The sequence below is a fragment of the Bos indicus x Bos taurus genome, chromosome 27, assembly GCF_003369695.1.
Source record: "Bos indicus x Bos taurus breed Angus x Brahman F1 hybrid chromosome 27, Bos_hybrid_MaternalHap_v2.0, whole genome shotgun sequence".
NCBI lineage: Eukaryota > Metazoa > Chordata > Mammalia > Artiodactyla > Bovidae > Bos > Bos indicus x Bos taurus.
The window spans coordinates 30,840,147-30,855,435 of NC_040102.1; the positions used below are offsets into that span (position 1 = coordinate 30,840,147).

The 15,289-nt window shown below is 41.3% G+C and overlaps 1 protein-coding gene across 10 annotated transcripts in view; it reads left to right on the forward strand.

Moving 5' to 3' along the window:
- UNC5D (unc-5 netrin receptor D) overlaps nucleotides 1-15,289 on the forward strand; it is a 684,626-nt gene that overhangs the window by 597,889 nt on the left and 71,448 nt on the right. For all 10 annotated transcript variants that reach the window (XM_027529851.1, XM_027529855.1, XM_027529846.1 and 7 more), the window contains 2 exons: nucleotides 1,340-1,567; nucleotides 10,786-10,935. In XM_027529851.1, the coding sequence (XP_027385652.1) occupies nucleotides 1,340-1,567; nucleotides 10,786-10,935 (378 nt within the window). The remainder of the gene's footprint in view (nucleotides 1-1,339; nucleotides 1,568-10,785; nucleotides 10,936-15,289) is intronic.

The following is a 15,289-nucleotide window of genomic DNA, read 5'->3' on the forward strand; positions in this document are numbered from 1 at the left end:
CTTGGTTCCCAGGCCATTTCTCTGTCCCAGCTGACTCTCCTTGTGGCCTCTGTGGGAATTAGGGAAGAGGCCCAGGGTAAGCCAGCTGTATTCATAAAAGGAGTCACCATCTGTTTTTGCCAAAATAGGGGTTGTAACAAATTTATATGGAAGTATTCAGGAACAGAGTAGCTGCTAGGTAGATGTGGCTGAATGAATGAACGCATTGAAAATCATTCTGTCTTTCCCTGTGTATGTGAAAGCATGTAAGAAACAGCACAAGGAGAGAAGAAAAGAGACAAACTGAGAATCCACAAGAGAAAAGTCAGGACAAGAGAGCCGGTCACAGCGAAGAAAGATTGCAGGGGGCTGGCTATTTTAAGTGAAACCTGGTTTATCTGTCTGATGGGGATTCCTTTGAGGTCTGTCTGGGGTCAGTTTGCCTGAAGGCAGATGAATTATCTTGTTGGAACACAATGACCTGTTCCAGCTAGCCCTGGGATCTTACCTCCCAGGAGATGCTTCAGGAGAAGGAAGTAAAGGGAAAATCAGGTTTCTTGAGGAGAAGAAAATTCCCAGCTGCTTCAGTGGATTAGTTACCCTGCCCAGCTCTGTCTTGAAACTCTTCTTTGTTGAAAATGCATTCTGCTATTTATTCAGTTGTGATACAACCATAGGGGAATTTCCAGGGGTGTGAGGTTCCATAGGTTTTATAAAGGGGCCGGATTTGGGGCTCTTTTTCATTACATCTTGCTTTGCCTTGATTTTTACCACATTAGTTTTTCTTCCCAGCACTTCCTCACAGTCATTTACATCCAGACGGTGTTAGATTTACCCACTATCAAATCGGTCACACATACCTTAGCAGGGAGGGTGAGATACTCTGATACATCTTATTCAAACCATTTATTGGATGGTCCCTCATGCGTGGTTTTGATGGAGTGAAAAGAAGATAAAATATTTGAAAGAAAATAAACATTACCTTAAGGATATTGGAAGAGGTTTTCAGAAATAGACCTTTATAAAAAAAACATAAAAGTTTGCTCATTGATGTTAAGGTTCAAGGCTGTTTTTGTTTGTTTTTTAATTTGGCCTTGGACAAATTAACCAACAATTGTAGAGCTTTGAAAGTGATGTTTGTTATAACCTACTAAATCAAATTCCTACTCTACACTGAATATAGCTGTTCCTTCAGCTCCTGATGTCAGCAGTTATTTTGATAAAAGAAAAACATTTAACACCAAGAAAATGAGTTCAATAAAAATATTCTGAAAAAAAGATGTTATGTCCTTGCAAAGTGACGGTTAAATCACATTGTGTTTCCCAAGCTGAGAGAATTCAAGACGCCTTTTCCCAACAGGAAGTGATGTCGGTGGAGGATGAATCCACATCCTGCTACTGCCTGTTGGACCCTTTTGCATGTCACGTGCTCCTAGACAGCTTTGGGACTTATGCCCTCACCGGGGAACCCATCACAGACTGTGCCGTGAAGCAGCTCAAGGTGGCAGTTTTTGGCTGCATGTCCTGTAACTCTCTGGACTACAACTTGAGGGTCTACTGTGTGGACAACACCCCTTGGGCATTTCAGGTCAGCCTTTTCTCTAGTTCCTCTTGTGGTATCATGGGAACATGGGGTTTCCTAAAGATTGGTGTCAATAGCGAATCTGATTGCGGAGGGCGGGTCTGGACGATGAGCCCACATCACTGGCTCAGTGGGGATACCCATCTCGAAACAAGAGCTGTGTTACCGTGTGCCCATTGATGTGCTGAAGGTACGATGGGGTACTTGGCACTCAAGAAGAGAGGAGGGATAAACCAATACACCACACTGTGTGCTAAATGAGAAAACTGACTCTAAGGATAGTCATAATTCAGGAAGCAGAGGCCCAGTCACGAGAGAGACGTCTTTGAGGATCCTTGGGGAACCTTCTTGGAGAAATGAGATCTGAGACCTAAAGAGGAAGGGATGCCATGTCCAGAGAGGAGACTGGCGTGAACCACAGGAACCAGAGTTATTTGATGTGCAGCTGAGCAATGAGACAAGTGGTTGGATCACCTGAAGGTCATAGTTCGGGGACAATTATAAATCATTCCTCTCAGTAGGTAGTCCCATGACATCCTGAACACACAGTCTGTTCATTTTTAGGTTTATTAGGGCAGAGATGGTTCCTTTCCATTTTTGCTCCTTTTAATCACATATGATCCTTTTTGAATTAGCACCTCTCAAAGAGTACAGGTTTATTAATAGCAGCAAAAATAATGCAGAAGTGCCTGTGTAAGCTCTGCCCATATATAAATAGCATAACTCTCCTGATGCACCTCATCCCGGGTCCCAGCTATCCCAGTTCTGAATCATTAAGCCCATTATGCTTTCCCTCAGTAACTAGCTTTTAAGACACTGAGCTGGAAATCTCACGTTTACCAGTGGAAGAGATAAGATGACTTGAATCCTGAACATAAGCCAGTAGAGGTGACACAGTGCCAGCTTATGTGCCCACATTTTCCCCATCTCTTAAGTAGCACAGGCCATTATAAAGGGCACGCTTCGGTATCTGACTGTTCACAACAGAGCTTTATCATGAGGGGTGCCATTTAGTCCAGAACATCAGTGTAAGCAGTTAAACCTCAACCTATGAATGACATCTTAAACTCTTCCTCTCCTTTTGAGACCCTGTAGTAAGAGGATTTCTCCAAGATAAAAATACCTAACGGACATTGAATAATCAAAAATCGACTGACATGTGATATCACTTCTATGTGTAATCTAAAAACATGACGCAAATGACCTCATCAACGAAACAGAAACAGACAAGGGAACAGACTTGAAGCTGCTGGGGGGCGGCAGGGGAGAGATCGGGAGTTTGGACTTAGCGGACGCACACTATTGTATATAGGATGGATAAACAACAAGGTCTGCCTGAATGGCACAGGCAGCTGTATTCCATATCCTGTGATAAACCACAGTAGAAAGTGAATGTCAGTCAGTCGTGTCCGACTCTTTGTGACCCCATGGACTGTATAGTCCATGGAATTCTCCAGGCCAGAATACTGGAGTGGGTAGCCTTTCCCTTCTCCAGGGGATCATCCCAACTCTGGGATCGAACCCATTGCAGGCGGATTCTTTATCAACTGAGCCACCAGGGAAGCCCAAGAATACTGGAGTAGGTAGCCTAAAACCACAATAGGGAAGACTATAAAAAAGAATGTATCTATGCATGTATCTGAAGAACTATGCAGTAAGCAGAAATGAACCCAACGTTTTAAATCAACTACACTTCAAACAGAAAATTAACTGAGGTTACTGCAACCACTGAATAGTTGTAAAATGTGCCGTACACTAGTTGGTTGTTTAGTAACTCAGGCAGATTTTGAAATCTCAGTAAACGTGGAGGGCTGGGGTGGATTTCCGATCTCCTGTGTCATATGGGTTACCCCCTGCTAACTAGGATTACCCTGAGGATCTGTTCATCACAACCACCTTGGAATTAAGACCTCATAACGGGTTTGAATTTTGCTTTGAATAATGTATATACCAGCACTGCTAATGTATATACCAGCAAGTTAGACATTTGCCCAAGGAATTTCTAAGTGACTTGCAGATAATGTATTTTCATTCCTACTGATTGCTACCAGATTCTAGAATAGCTCAGCTGTTCACAGATGAATTGCTGTGGGAATCATGAAAATGAAGCTCAAACCACAGCTTTTCAAACCACTATCCATTCCTGTGGGTAGCAGATCCTTTTTAATCAGTGCTTGAAAAACTGGCATGCTCCTGCTAATTGAATATAAATGTCTTTATTTCATCGAGAGAGACTTCCCAAAATTCTTTAATTTTGCTGTAGAGAAATGTTTTCCAGTGGAGATACCTCTGGCCTGTTTGCCGGAATCTATTTACCTCCAGTGATTCCTTCTCTCTCCTATTATGTCAAATAAACCTGATTTTAGAGTTGAGTTGGGTTGTACTTGTTATTGACAGGATGTATGTGACAGCTGTCATGAGCAGCAAAGGCCATGCTTCTCCCCTGGGGTTCTGAGAGATCACCAGGCTTGGCTGAATAACTTTTCTGGCCTGAATCTGGAAAGAGTAAAACATAACTCGTAGCTTTTCTGAACACAACCATTCACTGCCTGGTCTTAGTCTCTGAGTTTTGTGCAGGAAAGGAATCTTGCTTTCTGGGTGTTTATCTTGCTCAGTGAACATGTTCACAACCTTCTCCTTGAGTTCATTTAAACTACCTTCATATCCCAAATCATCTATGTCCTATTTTTCATGGCTTCATGTGTGGTATTTAGTTAGAGGGAAATATATAATTACAAAGCCATTAAAATAATTCCACTTGAAGAAAGCCATAGCAACAGTCTAAAAGACTTCACACATTATTATTAGCTCCCCCCAACTTCAGTGGTGTGAGCTGAGCATCTTCTATGCAATGATGAGTCACCTGCTATAACTCTAATAGAACCCTAACTTCTTAGTGAAAATTCACAGGTAGTTTTTTCATAAAGCATTTCTGCAGAAATTGCCTACCCTGGAATTTTGCCTCAGTTACCACTGTAATGAACATGTCTGTCATGATTTGGAAAGAGGCCAGCGTGGCTGTGACACTTGCTGTCTTTACTGTAGTGCATCTTTCATAACTCAAAGAAGTGAAAAAAATCTGAGCCCAGCCAGAACTGGGCTTGTAACCAAGAAGGAAACCTAGTTAAAGGGCATGGTTGCATTTTCACGTCCCTTCCATCTCCCTGGGAAATTCTTGTTGTTCAGTTACTAAGTCTTGTCCAACTCTGCAGCCTCATGGACTGCAGCACGCCAGGCTTCCCTGTCCTTCACTATCTCCTGGAGTTTGCTCAGACTCATGTCCATTGAGTCAGTGATGCCATCAATTATGTCCCCCAATTATGTAAACGCTCACCCTCTTACTGGAAATCCTTGGAAGAAGGGCAGCTTCTAGACCCAACTCTCCTGTCTTTGTAGAACTAGGTGAGTACTTGGCCAGATAGTGGCCCCACCAAAATATATATATATATATATATTCCTTTAGAGGATTTTAATCAAACACACACTCTTCATTTTCAGCCGGGCCCTCCTTCTCTTTGGGGCTTCCCCAGTAGCTCACATGGAAAAGAATCTGCCTGCCAGTGCAGGAGACAGGGGTTCAATCTGGGTTGGGAAGATCCCCTGGAGAAGGAAATGGCAACCACTCCAGTATTCCTGCCTGGGAAATGCCATGGACCAAGGAGCCTAGCGACAATCCATGGGGTCGCAAGGAGTCAGACATGACTTAGCAACCAAGCAACAACAACCACCTTCTCCTCTGCCCCCTGCAAGGCTGCTATGCTTGCTTCCCATTCGCTCTGAAGATATTTCATCTGAATCCTTGTAGCAATTTCTTTGAAAGACAAAAACAAAATACCTCATGTACCTAGATAAGACATAATTAATTTAGTTTCAGATATTTGAAGATATGTTAAATAAATCTAAAACCATCTCTATAGAAAATTAAATCAGGTCAGATAGGCTTTATTAAAAAAAATATAATAATAAATGCCATCTGCCCGAAGGTGAGAAAGGGACCAGTGACTTCCTGCTCCTGTATTTCTGTAACAATTAGAGCTGCGATTTTATGTTTGTGTGTTTGACATTGCTGCTTTTGATGAATTCAAACCAAAGGTTGCAGAATGGTGATTTATTTTCAAAACTGTAATATGCTAAGACCTAAGTTTCTGTCATGGTGTTTGTATTACGCTCTCTCTCTCTCCCCATACACACAAGTTCAAACAAACCTTGACACGGGGAAAGCAAGGAATTAAGCACTTGCCATATCTTAGGGGGAAAAAAAATGAAAAGAAAAAGCAACTAACGTTTTTCTCCGTTGCTTCCAGCACTCCTCTGCAGTAGCCCCTTGGTCCTCATTACTTACTTGGCATTAATGTGGATTTAGAATCTAATTTCAAAGGATTTCCTCCAGATATAGTTCTTGTGTTTATCAATAATGCAACCTTGGGAAATATTGCTCACGTACAGCATTTAAAGGAAAACACACGACGACATAATTTCCGTATGTGTATGCGTGTGCTTAAGTTCAAACAGTTTTGTCTCATAAATATGTAAATTCAGCCTGCCTGTTTTCGTATCCCGGAAGCACACCTGAATATTGCTGCCTGTCTCATTAAATCAACATAAACGGCTCAGTGAGACACACAGCACAAGTTTCTCCTGGCCACAGCTCCCAGCCCTGGATGACTAGCAACCCCCAATGTGAAATGATGGAATAGAGGAGGTAGAAAAACCACCGGCCACAGGCTTCAGGTACATTTTATATACAAGCAACCAGCCAGACGCTTCTTTCTAATTAACACAGGTGTCAATTCAACAGTAGATCCCCAGAGATTTAACAAAAAATCCTTGTCATATAGGAGGCAGAAAGGAAAGAATCGGATGGATATCAGACTCCACTCTTGGGGTGATTCTTCCGTGTGAATGACTCAGAAGTAGCTCAGTACAGCTGTTAGTACCACTGATTCGTCTCAAACCTGGCTGGATATGAGCGTCATCTGAGAAGTATTTAAAAATACAGATCTCTAGGCCCAGCCCCCAAGCAAAACATAATAGGTTAAAGGGATACAACGGGGAGTTATGGGTTAAATACAATCTCTCCTATTTGGAAAGAGTTTCAGAGCTTCTATTCTGAAGCCAGTTGTGCCTCTACAGATACGTCAACACGGTGATTAAGTCATTATTGGGTTTCTTTGTTTTATAATTGTTTTGTTACACAATAGTTTATAATTGCTTAATATTTTACATAAGATTACAAGATGTTTAATTGTATGTAGTTGGTTCATATTGGGGGTTCAATATGTGGAGATTAAAGTAAGCAAGCTAAAAAACAAAAGCAAACATAAATCATGGTTGTATTTAAATAGGGGCCCTAAAGCAGAATGGAGAAGGCAATGGCACCCCACTCCAATACTCTTGCCTGGAAAATCTCATGGACAGAGGAGCCTGCTAGGCTGCAGTCCATGGGGTCGCTAAGAGTCAGACATGACTGAGCGACTTCACTTTCACTTTTCACTTTCATGCATTGGAGAAGGAAATGGCAACCTACTCTAATGTTCTTGCCTGGAGAATCCCAGGGACGGTGGAGCCTGGTGGGCTGCCATCTATGAGGTCGCACAGAGTCGGATATGACTGAAGCGACTTAGGAGTAGCAGCAAAGCAGAAATCTTTAAGGGGTATCATTTTCCTCAGTGATAATTACAAATGGATATCCATTTTAAATGGGTTCCTAGGTGGCTCTAGGCATAGAGAATCCACCTGCCAATGAAGGAGATGCGAGAGATGAGAGTTCGATCCCTGGGGGTTGGGAAGATCCCCTGGAGAAGGAAATGGCAACCCACTCAAGTATTCTTGCCTAGAGAATTCCATGCACAGAGAAGCCAGGTGGGCTACAGTCCATGGGGCCAGAAACAGTCAGGCATGACTGAGCAACTAAGCCCATCCATTTTAAAAGTGCTTAATATCCTCCATTCTGCATCTCAGGAATGGCTTAGATAGTATAAATAACCCTAGGGCAAAAACAAATTGACTTAAGTCATCTTTACATGTGTCTCACACCAATGAAAAATTACTTATGGGACAGTGTTAATGGCTGTCTGACCTTCACATGACTCTTAAAAAATCAAGTATAGTATAGGAAAATGCAGGGAAATCTCACAGAAAAAATACTAGACCATATAACCAACAAGGACCTACTATATAACAGAGAACTCTGCTCAATGTCGAGTGGTAGCCTGGATGGGAGAGGAGTTTGGGGGAGAGTGGATATGTGTATGTGTATGGCTGAGTCCCTTTGCTATCTACTATCACAACATTGTTAATTGGCTATATTCAAAAATAAAATAAAAATTTTAAATACTCGACCATGAACAAGTATTGTATACAGTGGTTCTGTCACTAACCCATGTGACTGTTGGCAGATCATTTTCTTGAGGGTGCATCTCCATGTTTTCCTCCGTAAATAATCAAGTTTTAAATCACTAAGCACCTTAAATTCCCTTCAAGTGGGATAATGCTATGTGGTTTGTAAATATTAATATAACCTAGCTCTACACCAAGTAATGCATGACCTTAAACAAGCCACTTCATCTCCTGACCTTGGTTTATTTCTCTGTACTTTTCAGGCATTAAAGAACAGGGTGCACCTCAGAGCACCTAGTCAAATATATCAGTACTTTGACAAGTCAACACTGTTGTTACTTCACGACTTTAATAATGATTTGAATAAGCAAACTTCATATTTGCCCCTGATTCTAATCTTGCACCAGAATGGCAAAAAAGAAGTTAGTCTGTTACCATGCTCATGATTTTGTTTGGCTGTAAATAAGCCCAGGGAAAAAACTGAAGCTAAAGGATTAAGTGACTTGCCGAAGACTACACAGAAATGTGGTTAGACACCTGTGCCTTCCATTTTTGGTTTGCAAGATGAATGCTCTCTTGAGTCTATGTACCCCCCAGAAGATTCCCATGCTCCCCTAAACCCAATGACATTAAACAAAAATACAAGTCCTTAGCATGGTAAGGGAGAATTCATGACTTGGCTCCTACCTTATATTTTCCATCATCTCCAGCCATACACTTTCCACCCTAGCCTCCTATCCCAGCGTACCTTTGTGGAGAGTCCATTCAGTGTCTGGAATACACTCTCCCTCCCTTTCCATGAGGAGCCCCTATATTTACTTCTAGGTTCAGTTCAAATGTCACTTCCTCTCTTAATTTCCTGATTCATTCCCTGGCCTATCTGCCCATCTGAGTTAGGCACCTTCTCTCTTGCCTTAACCTTTAGTGAAGTGGCTCAGTCGTGTCCAACTCTTTCCGACCCCACGGACTGTAGCCTACCAGGCTCCTCTGTCCACAGGATTTTCCAGGCAATAGTACTGGAGTGGATTGCCATTTCCTTCTCCAGGGGATCTTCCCAACCCAGGGATTGAACCCGGATCTCCCGCATTGTAGACAGACAATTTACCATCTGACCCATGGCTTTTGCCAGTAGCCTTAACCTTTGGGAATATACATATTTGTAATACTCAGATACAATATTATACTCATATGCTCACTGTTCTAACCCTCTCTCTAGACTATGAGCTCCTTGGTGTTTCATTTCTGTCCACCCAGTGCCCAGCTCAGGCATCACTCTGCTGGACATTCATTAAATCTCCAAAGAGGGGACAGAGACCAGCATCTGTAAAGACCTAAAGTCAGCATCTGGCATTAATTCTGTTTCCTCCCACCCTGCCTCTTTCCTTCCACTGTTTGTAGCCCTCATTAGACACTGGCGACCCTGTTACTATGTCCAACGCTTAGACGCACAACATAATGAATTACCTAGTACTGCCCGGTCCAGGCTAGTAATTGTCAACCACATGTGCATATCTACATTTAAATTAAAATCAAACATTTAGTTCCTTAGTCACTCTAACCACTCTGGCTAGTGGATACCATATTAAAACACAAAGATGTGAACCTTTTCCATCACTGCAGAAAGTTCAGTGCTGACTTAAGGCCCCAAGACACACCCTTCCCACCCTAGAAGAGCTGGAGATGACAACACTTGAATGGGCCGATTTAGTCCTGAGAAAAGACACTGGCAACCTATTAATCTAACTTATGTGTACATGAAGGATAAAAGCTGGAAAGCTGCTTCTTAGAAACATTTTTATTAATGTTAAATCTATACAGAGACAAGAGATGGGAAAGATAACTTCTGAAGATGTTTTCACTCGCTGATAATTGAAATTTAAGTTTTATTGTATTTATAAGCCTAGCTGCCTTGCTTCTAACAATCTTTTTTAGACTCTGGGAAGATTATAGGCCATAATTAAAGGATTTCAGTTTTCCTATTTAGCCTAGCATTGTAAGGAAATTTTAAGTCAATTAATGGTGATTTTTAAAATGAGGATTTAGGAAAATCTCTTATCTCCAGGAACGCTGAGAACCTCACCTCCCCCGCCCCACAGTAGTTTAACATTTTGTACAGTTCTTATCTGTTCTGTTATTTCACTTGTCTTATCGATAGGATTCTAAACACCACAAATTTGGAACCAATTAAATGGTTTCCTTAGAATGTATGTGAATTGTGTTTATATGAGATATAATTATAAAGATTTCTCAGTAAAAGATAAAGGAATATTTGTCTCAGGAATTTGATTTTTTTTTTTTTTCTGAGATGAAGCTGACTTGACTACTTATTTCTTCTTGGCCTTTTGGCATAACTTACATGAATGTTACTACAAATAAACATGATACATGCACTCTGCATTTATTTTGAGCTAAAGGATACATACTGGTTGATGCCTGTGTTGGATACAAACAAGGGAACCATAGTGGAGAGGAGCTGTGTCTCCCTTTCTCGTGAAATAGCATTCTGGGTCAGGTTAAGTACAAATACATCCCTTGATCATGGTGATAGCAGCATGAAATTCACACAATGGTGGAAACTCAACAGTATTACAGTTTGCATGGGGCAAAGGAGGTCTTCCAGTTTTAAAGACAGTATATATAAAAGCCTCAACAATACAATAATGAAGAACAATTGTTTCTTTGTGACCAGATCCTTATTTCTCAGCAGCCTGTAGCCCTTAGCCCTGACCTTGCAAGGATAGAAGGGTATAAAAGTAGTGTGTCCGTCATGCTCTTGCCTATTTCTGGGAGACACCTGGGAGGGAGCATACCTATCTATGGAAGGAAAATGTGGAGGGAATGGTGTGCTTTATTGTTGCGCCTCTTTTCTTTTTCTTGTCCTATAGGAAGTGGTTTCGGATGAAAGGCATCAAGGTGGACAACTCCTGGAAGAACCAAAGTTGCTGCATTTCAAAGGGAATACTTTCAGTCTTCAGATCTCTGTCCTTGATATCCCCCCATTCCTCTGGAGAATTAAACCATTCACTGCATGCCAGGTACTGGCCAAATGGGTTTCCAATAGAAATAGCTTTGCTTTAACCAGCAGGCATATCACAAACCCTAGTAAGGGTACTCCTGACTTTCCTCCTCCTTTAAAACTATGGATTTCATTTCAAAACTGTCACAGATGTGTAACTGTTTGGACTACACCCAGGGAAACCTATTGTCATAAATCCATGGGTTCCTAACAGGTGGGGGCAAAGGTGCTTGCGTGTCAGGTAATATAACATGTATCCTCTCTCCTGTTTATATCACCACTCAGGAAAGGTTGAAGAAGGCCATCTAAGAACTTAGAGCAAGATTTCTTTGTGGATTTGTTTTAATTCATATCAGTTCATTATGAGACAGTGTTTTAAGTCCTGTTCACCTATAGAATGAACTGGATATTAGGGAGAAACCTTTTAAGGGTGATCATTTTGAGTTGTAGAGAGCTCTGGCCAGCCAGGTGGGATCAAGAGATTTTGTCCTAAATAGATGAAATGCTTGCTGCCAAATGAATTGAGCAAGATGGGAAGAAGAAATCACAAATTGAAAAACAAAGAAATATTAATGCCTCTTAGAATATTTTTATGTAAAAATATTTGTGTCATGATTCATATACCTCATTATTAGAGACTTAAAAAAATTTCAGGAGGACTTAAGAGTCTCTTTGGATCATGTTAAGGAATTTTTGAATAGTTGCTTAGCGTGAAAAGATATCAACTTGTGACCTTGTCACTGAATTCTATGAAAATGTTCAGTGATAAGCATTGTTATCAGAAGCAGCCAACTGCTCTACCATTGTTTCTTAAGCCAGAGTCATCTGGGCTTCAAGAGACAGGACATTTCCTTAACTCTGGAGCTTCTGGGAGACTGATACTGATCTGGACTCACAGGAGGCTTTCACGCTTCTCTGTTCTGCCCATCAGCATAACCTGCAGAGCCCTGTGGGTTTTTTCACCTATCTTTACAGCATTCATTTTTAAAAAAAAAACATGCACAAGATATACCAGCTTGTAGGATGGAAATCAGTCAAATCTCAAAGAGAAAAACCTTGACCATTCCATGAGAGTTAGAAGAAATTTGCACCATCACTGCTTTCTAACATTCAGAATTTTCTAATCAAATAAGGTCATATTTTTCTGTTTACTTTTCATTACCTCAGGAGCTGCCCCCTCTATGTATAGTTTTAGAGCATTCAAAACAACAAGTATCTCTCTCAGGGTCCTGAACAATTTTTTTGGATATTTAACATATTTTCTTATGGAGAGAGGTTTTCTATGAATAAATGTATTATTTATGATGTTCTAGACCTAGACGTCTCTGTTTCCCAGAAAACAGTATTCAAAGTTTGCAGGCCAAATTGAACTTCAGGGTATTGTTAAAAGAACTCCTGATAGTCGTGCAAATTCCTCTGTTTTAATCTTTATTTAAGGGCATTGCTTCCCTGGATCTAATGCAAGTGACTCCAAAGTAAATATGAAGTTTAATGTTTGCAGATAAAAAAAGAAAGCAGATAAAGAATTATAACCTCTCAGGAGCACTTAAACAACACTTCCAACACCAGGGATTCAGTGAGAGCCTCAGGTAGAAAAGACTTGGAGGAGGGTAATGCCTGCTCACCCCGGAGGATGCAACAGGGCCAGCCAAAGTCAAAGGGCGCTGGCTGGCAAAGAAGCCCAACCAGCTTTACTATCAGGATGGGTTGGATTGCATAGAGGTTGTGAACATGTATAAATATTTGACTTCTGTAATTGAGCATAATTTGAAAGAGTCGTGGAAAGCTGAGCAACAATTTAATTTTCTCTGCATCAGGCAGCTTGCCACTGAGGTTTCATTTCCACTTCATTTTTCTTTCCCACAAATGGCTTTCTGCTTTATTCTTCCTTTCTTTTCACCACCCTACCACCAATTTATTTACTCCTGTGATCACTGAACTCCCCCAGTATATGTGACTACATATTGTGCTTGGCATAATGGCCACGCTGTGTCTGCTCCAGGCATCAGATGCATACACTTTGGGGAAGCTTTGCATTCAGCCTGATTGAACCTCATGGAGAGCATCATGTGTGCTGACATACTGGGCGAGGATAATAGAGAATGGCTTATGATTTGGCTTAGTGGACAGGAACTCACAGAGCTCTACTGCAGAGACAGAAAACCCCACTATTGCTGACATCACTTATAGGTCTCTCCTTCACCTGGTAAATGTCCCCATCATCTTCCAAGTCAGTGGATAGACAAGTTAGAGTTATTGGTATTCCTGGTATTACCGTCATCTTATTCCTCTCTCCCTTTCTTTAACTTCAAAACAGCAATCTAGGAATCGACATTTTCCAATTGGTACCCAAAGCTGACTCTCTAAGAAACCTTTTTTTTTTTTCTTTCATCTGGGCAAGGTGGAATTTCCCAGGCATGGTGGTATCCAGTGCATAAAATATTAATAGCTGCCCTATGAGACACCAACCAAGAAAAATTCTTAGAATGATGTGAGGTCCAGATTGGGTTTAGAACTATGTGATGAGAGCCTATGTATAGGAGGACCAACTAGATTTTAAATCTTGCTGGTTTCAATTCTAGAGGATGACAGTTTATGAAATGCTAGGGTACAAACCTTATTGCTTATGAAACAAGGTAGGATGGATGAAAGGGAGGGGCATGTGAGGTTACAGGAGTTCTTAGGAGACCTGGTTACCATAGCATCCACTAACCTTGATTCAAAGAAAGAAAGAGACCCACAATGCTAGTCCTTCCAAAATAAACAATTATTCATAAGACTCTACCACAACAAGGGATATGCTGTTGTCCCCTTAGAAGACTCAACAACCCTTCTCTGCATGGAAATAACTCTGCTCCCAGTAGGTTCCTGGGACCTGAGAGCTACTGAATCGTATCCCCTCTTCCTTGCTCACAGTGGGGGGTAGAGAATCTGTAAAATATTATAAAGCTGAATCTAATAAAATATTAATTTATTTTTTAAGTCCTACAGAACACCAAGCCAGGCTGTCACCTCCGTAGGACTAAAGTAGCTGTCTTGCAGCATGCTGTGTATCTTGGAGAACCCAGTGTCTGTCTCCTGCTAGGATACAATTTACATTCTCTCCATCTGCTAGGAAACTAATTATAATGGGACTCAAAAAGAAAACATTTCCGGAATTCTTTAAACACACATAACTTTGCTACACTTTGTCCTCTAGTATTACTTTCCCCAGAATTCCTCTCAGCTCAGTGAGCATCTTGGTGTTTTGTTTTGTATTTTTGGGGGGGCGGCGGGGCAGAGAAGAATAAATGAAAGCAAAGATGATTGCCCGGGAAGCACACTAACCACAGTGCTTTTATTATTTTTAAATGTTTTGTTGAGCACCATTGGCAGCTGCTACTCAAGTCAACAACAACAAAAATATTCTTTTGACACAGTCTTAAAATCAGATTTTTTTAATGTTTTGATGGTGTGCAGTAGAATGGAAAGAAAAGCAAGAGGCATTTTTGTTTGTTTGTTTGCCAATTCTCATGTCTTGCTACAAGAAAAGATTATGCCTGCACTGGGTTCTTCCAGTGTTCTCAGGAGAAAATACACAAAATTTAGTAAGCGACACGACAGAAGATACTTTTCAACACATCATCAGTGCCGTCCATTTTTTCTTTTTTTAACGAAGATAGTATCACCAAAGACTCAAAGCCACTGCAGGAAATGTAGGTTTGTTGAAGAGCTGGACCTTGAATTCAGCTCTATCTCGTTCTGAAGTCCAAACATTTATATTACACGGTAATGACTCAAAATTTCAGTTTTAGAAAACAGAGACCTCTTTGGTTAGCGTAGTTAGGCAAAAACACCTTATTTAGGCGAAAGCATCAATGAACCATGGGGCCCTCTGTTATGCTTATTTTCACTGAAGGGGATGATAGTGAGTATAAAAATGTAACATCTATTCACCACCGTGCATTAAATAGATAGCCAGTGGGAAGCTGCGACTGTACTCCAGTGAATTTTAAAAATGCGCTGGTCTGGAGAAGAGTGCATTTCAGGGCTAGGAGATTGAGGCTGGACAGAGAGAGGACGGGGTGAGAGGACAGAAGCCCTTGAAGGCCTGGCAGGGGGCTGTGTTGACGACGGCAGGCATCCTGGGGCCATTCTTGTCCCCCAGGCAAAGGGATCATGTAATGAAAGCAGAGTTTCCAGGTGATGTGGTGACATCAGTGATTCCACTCATGATTACAGGCTTTTCCCTGAAAAATACCAGTCAACTGCTTTCTGCTTCCTCCCCAGTCCTCTCATTAATTCTGTGTAGTAGAGGCGGAGACGGGAGGCTTGGTGAGCGGGCTACTCCAGTTAGCTATGATGAGACCAGAGAAGAGGCTCACACATGGAAA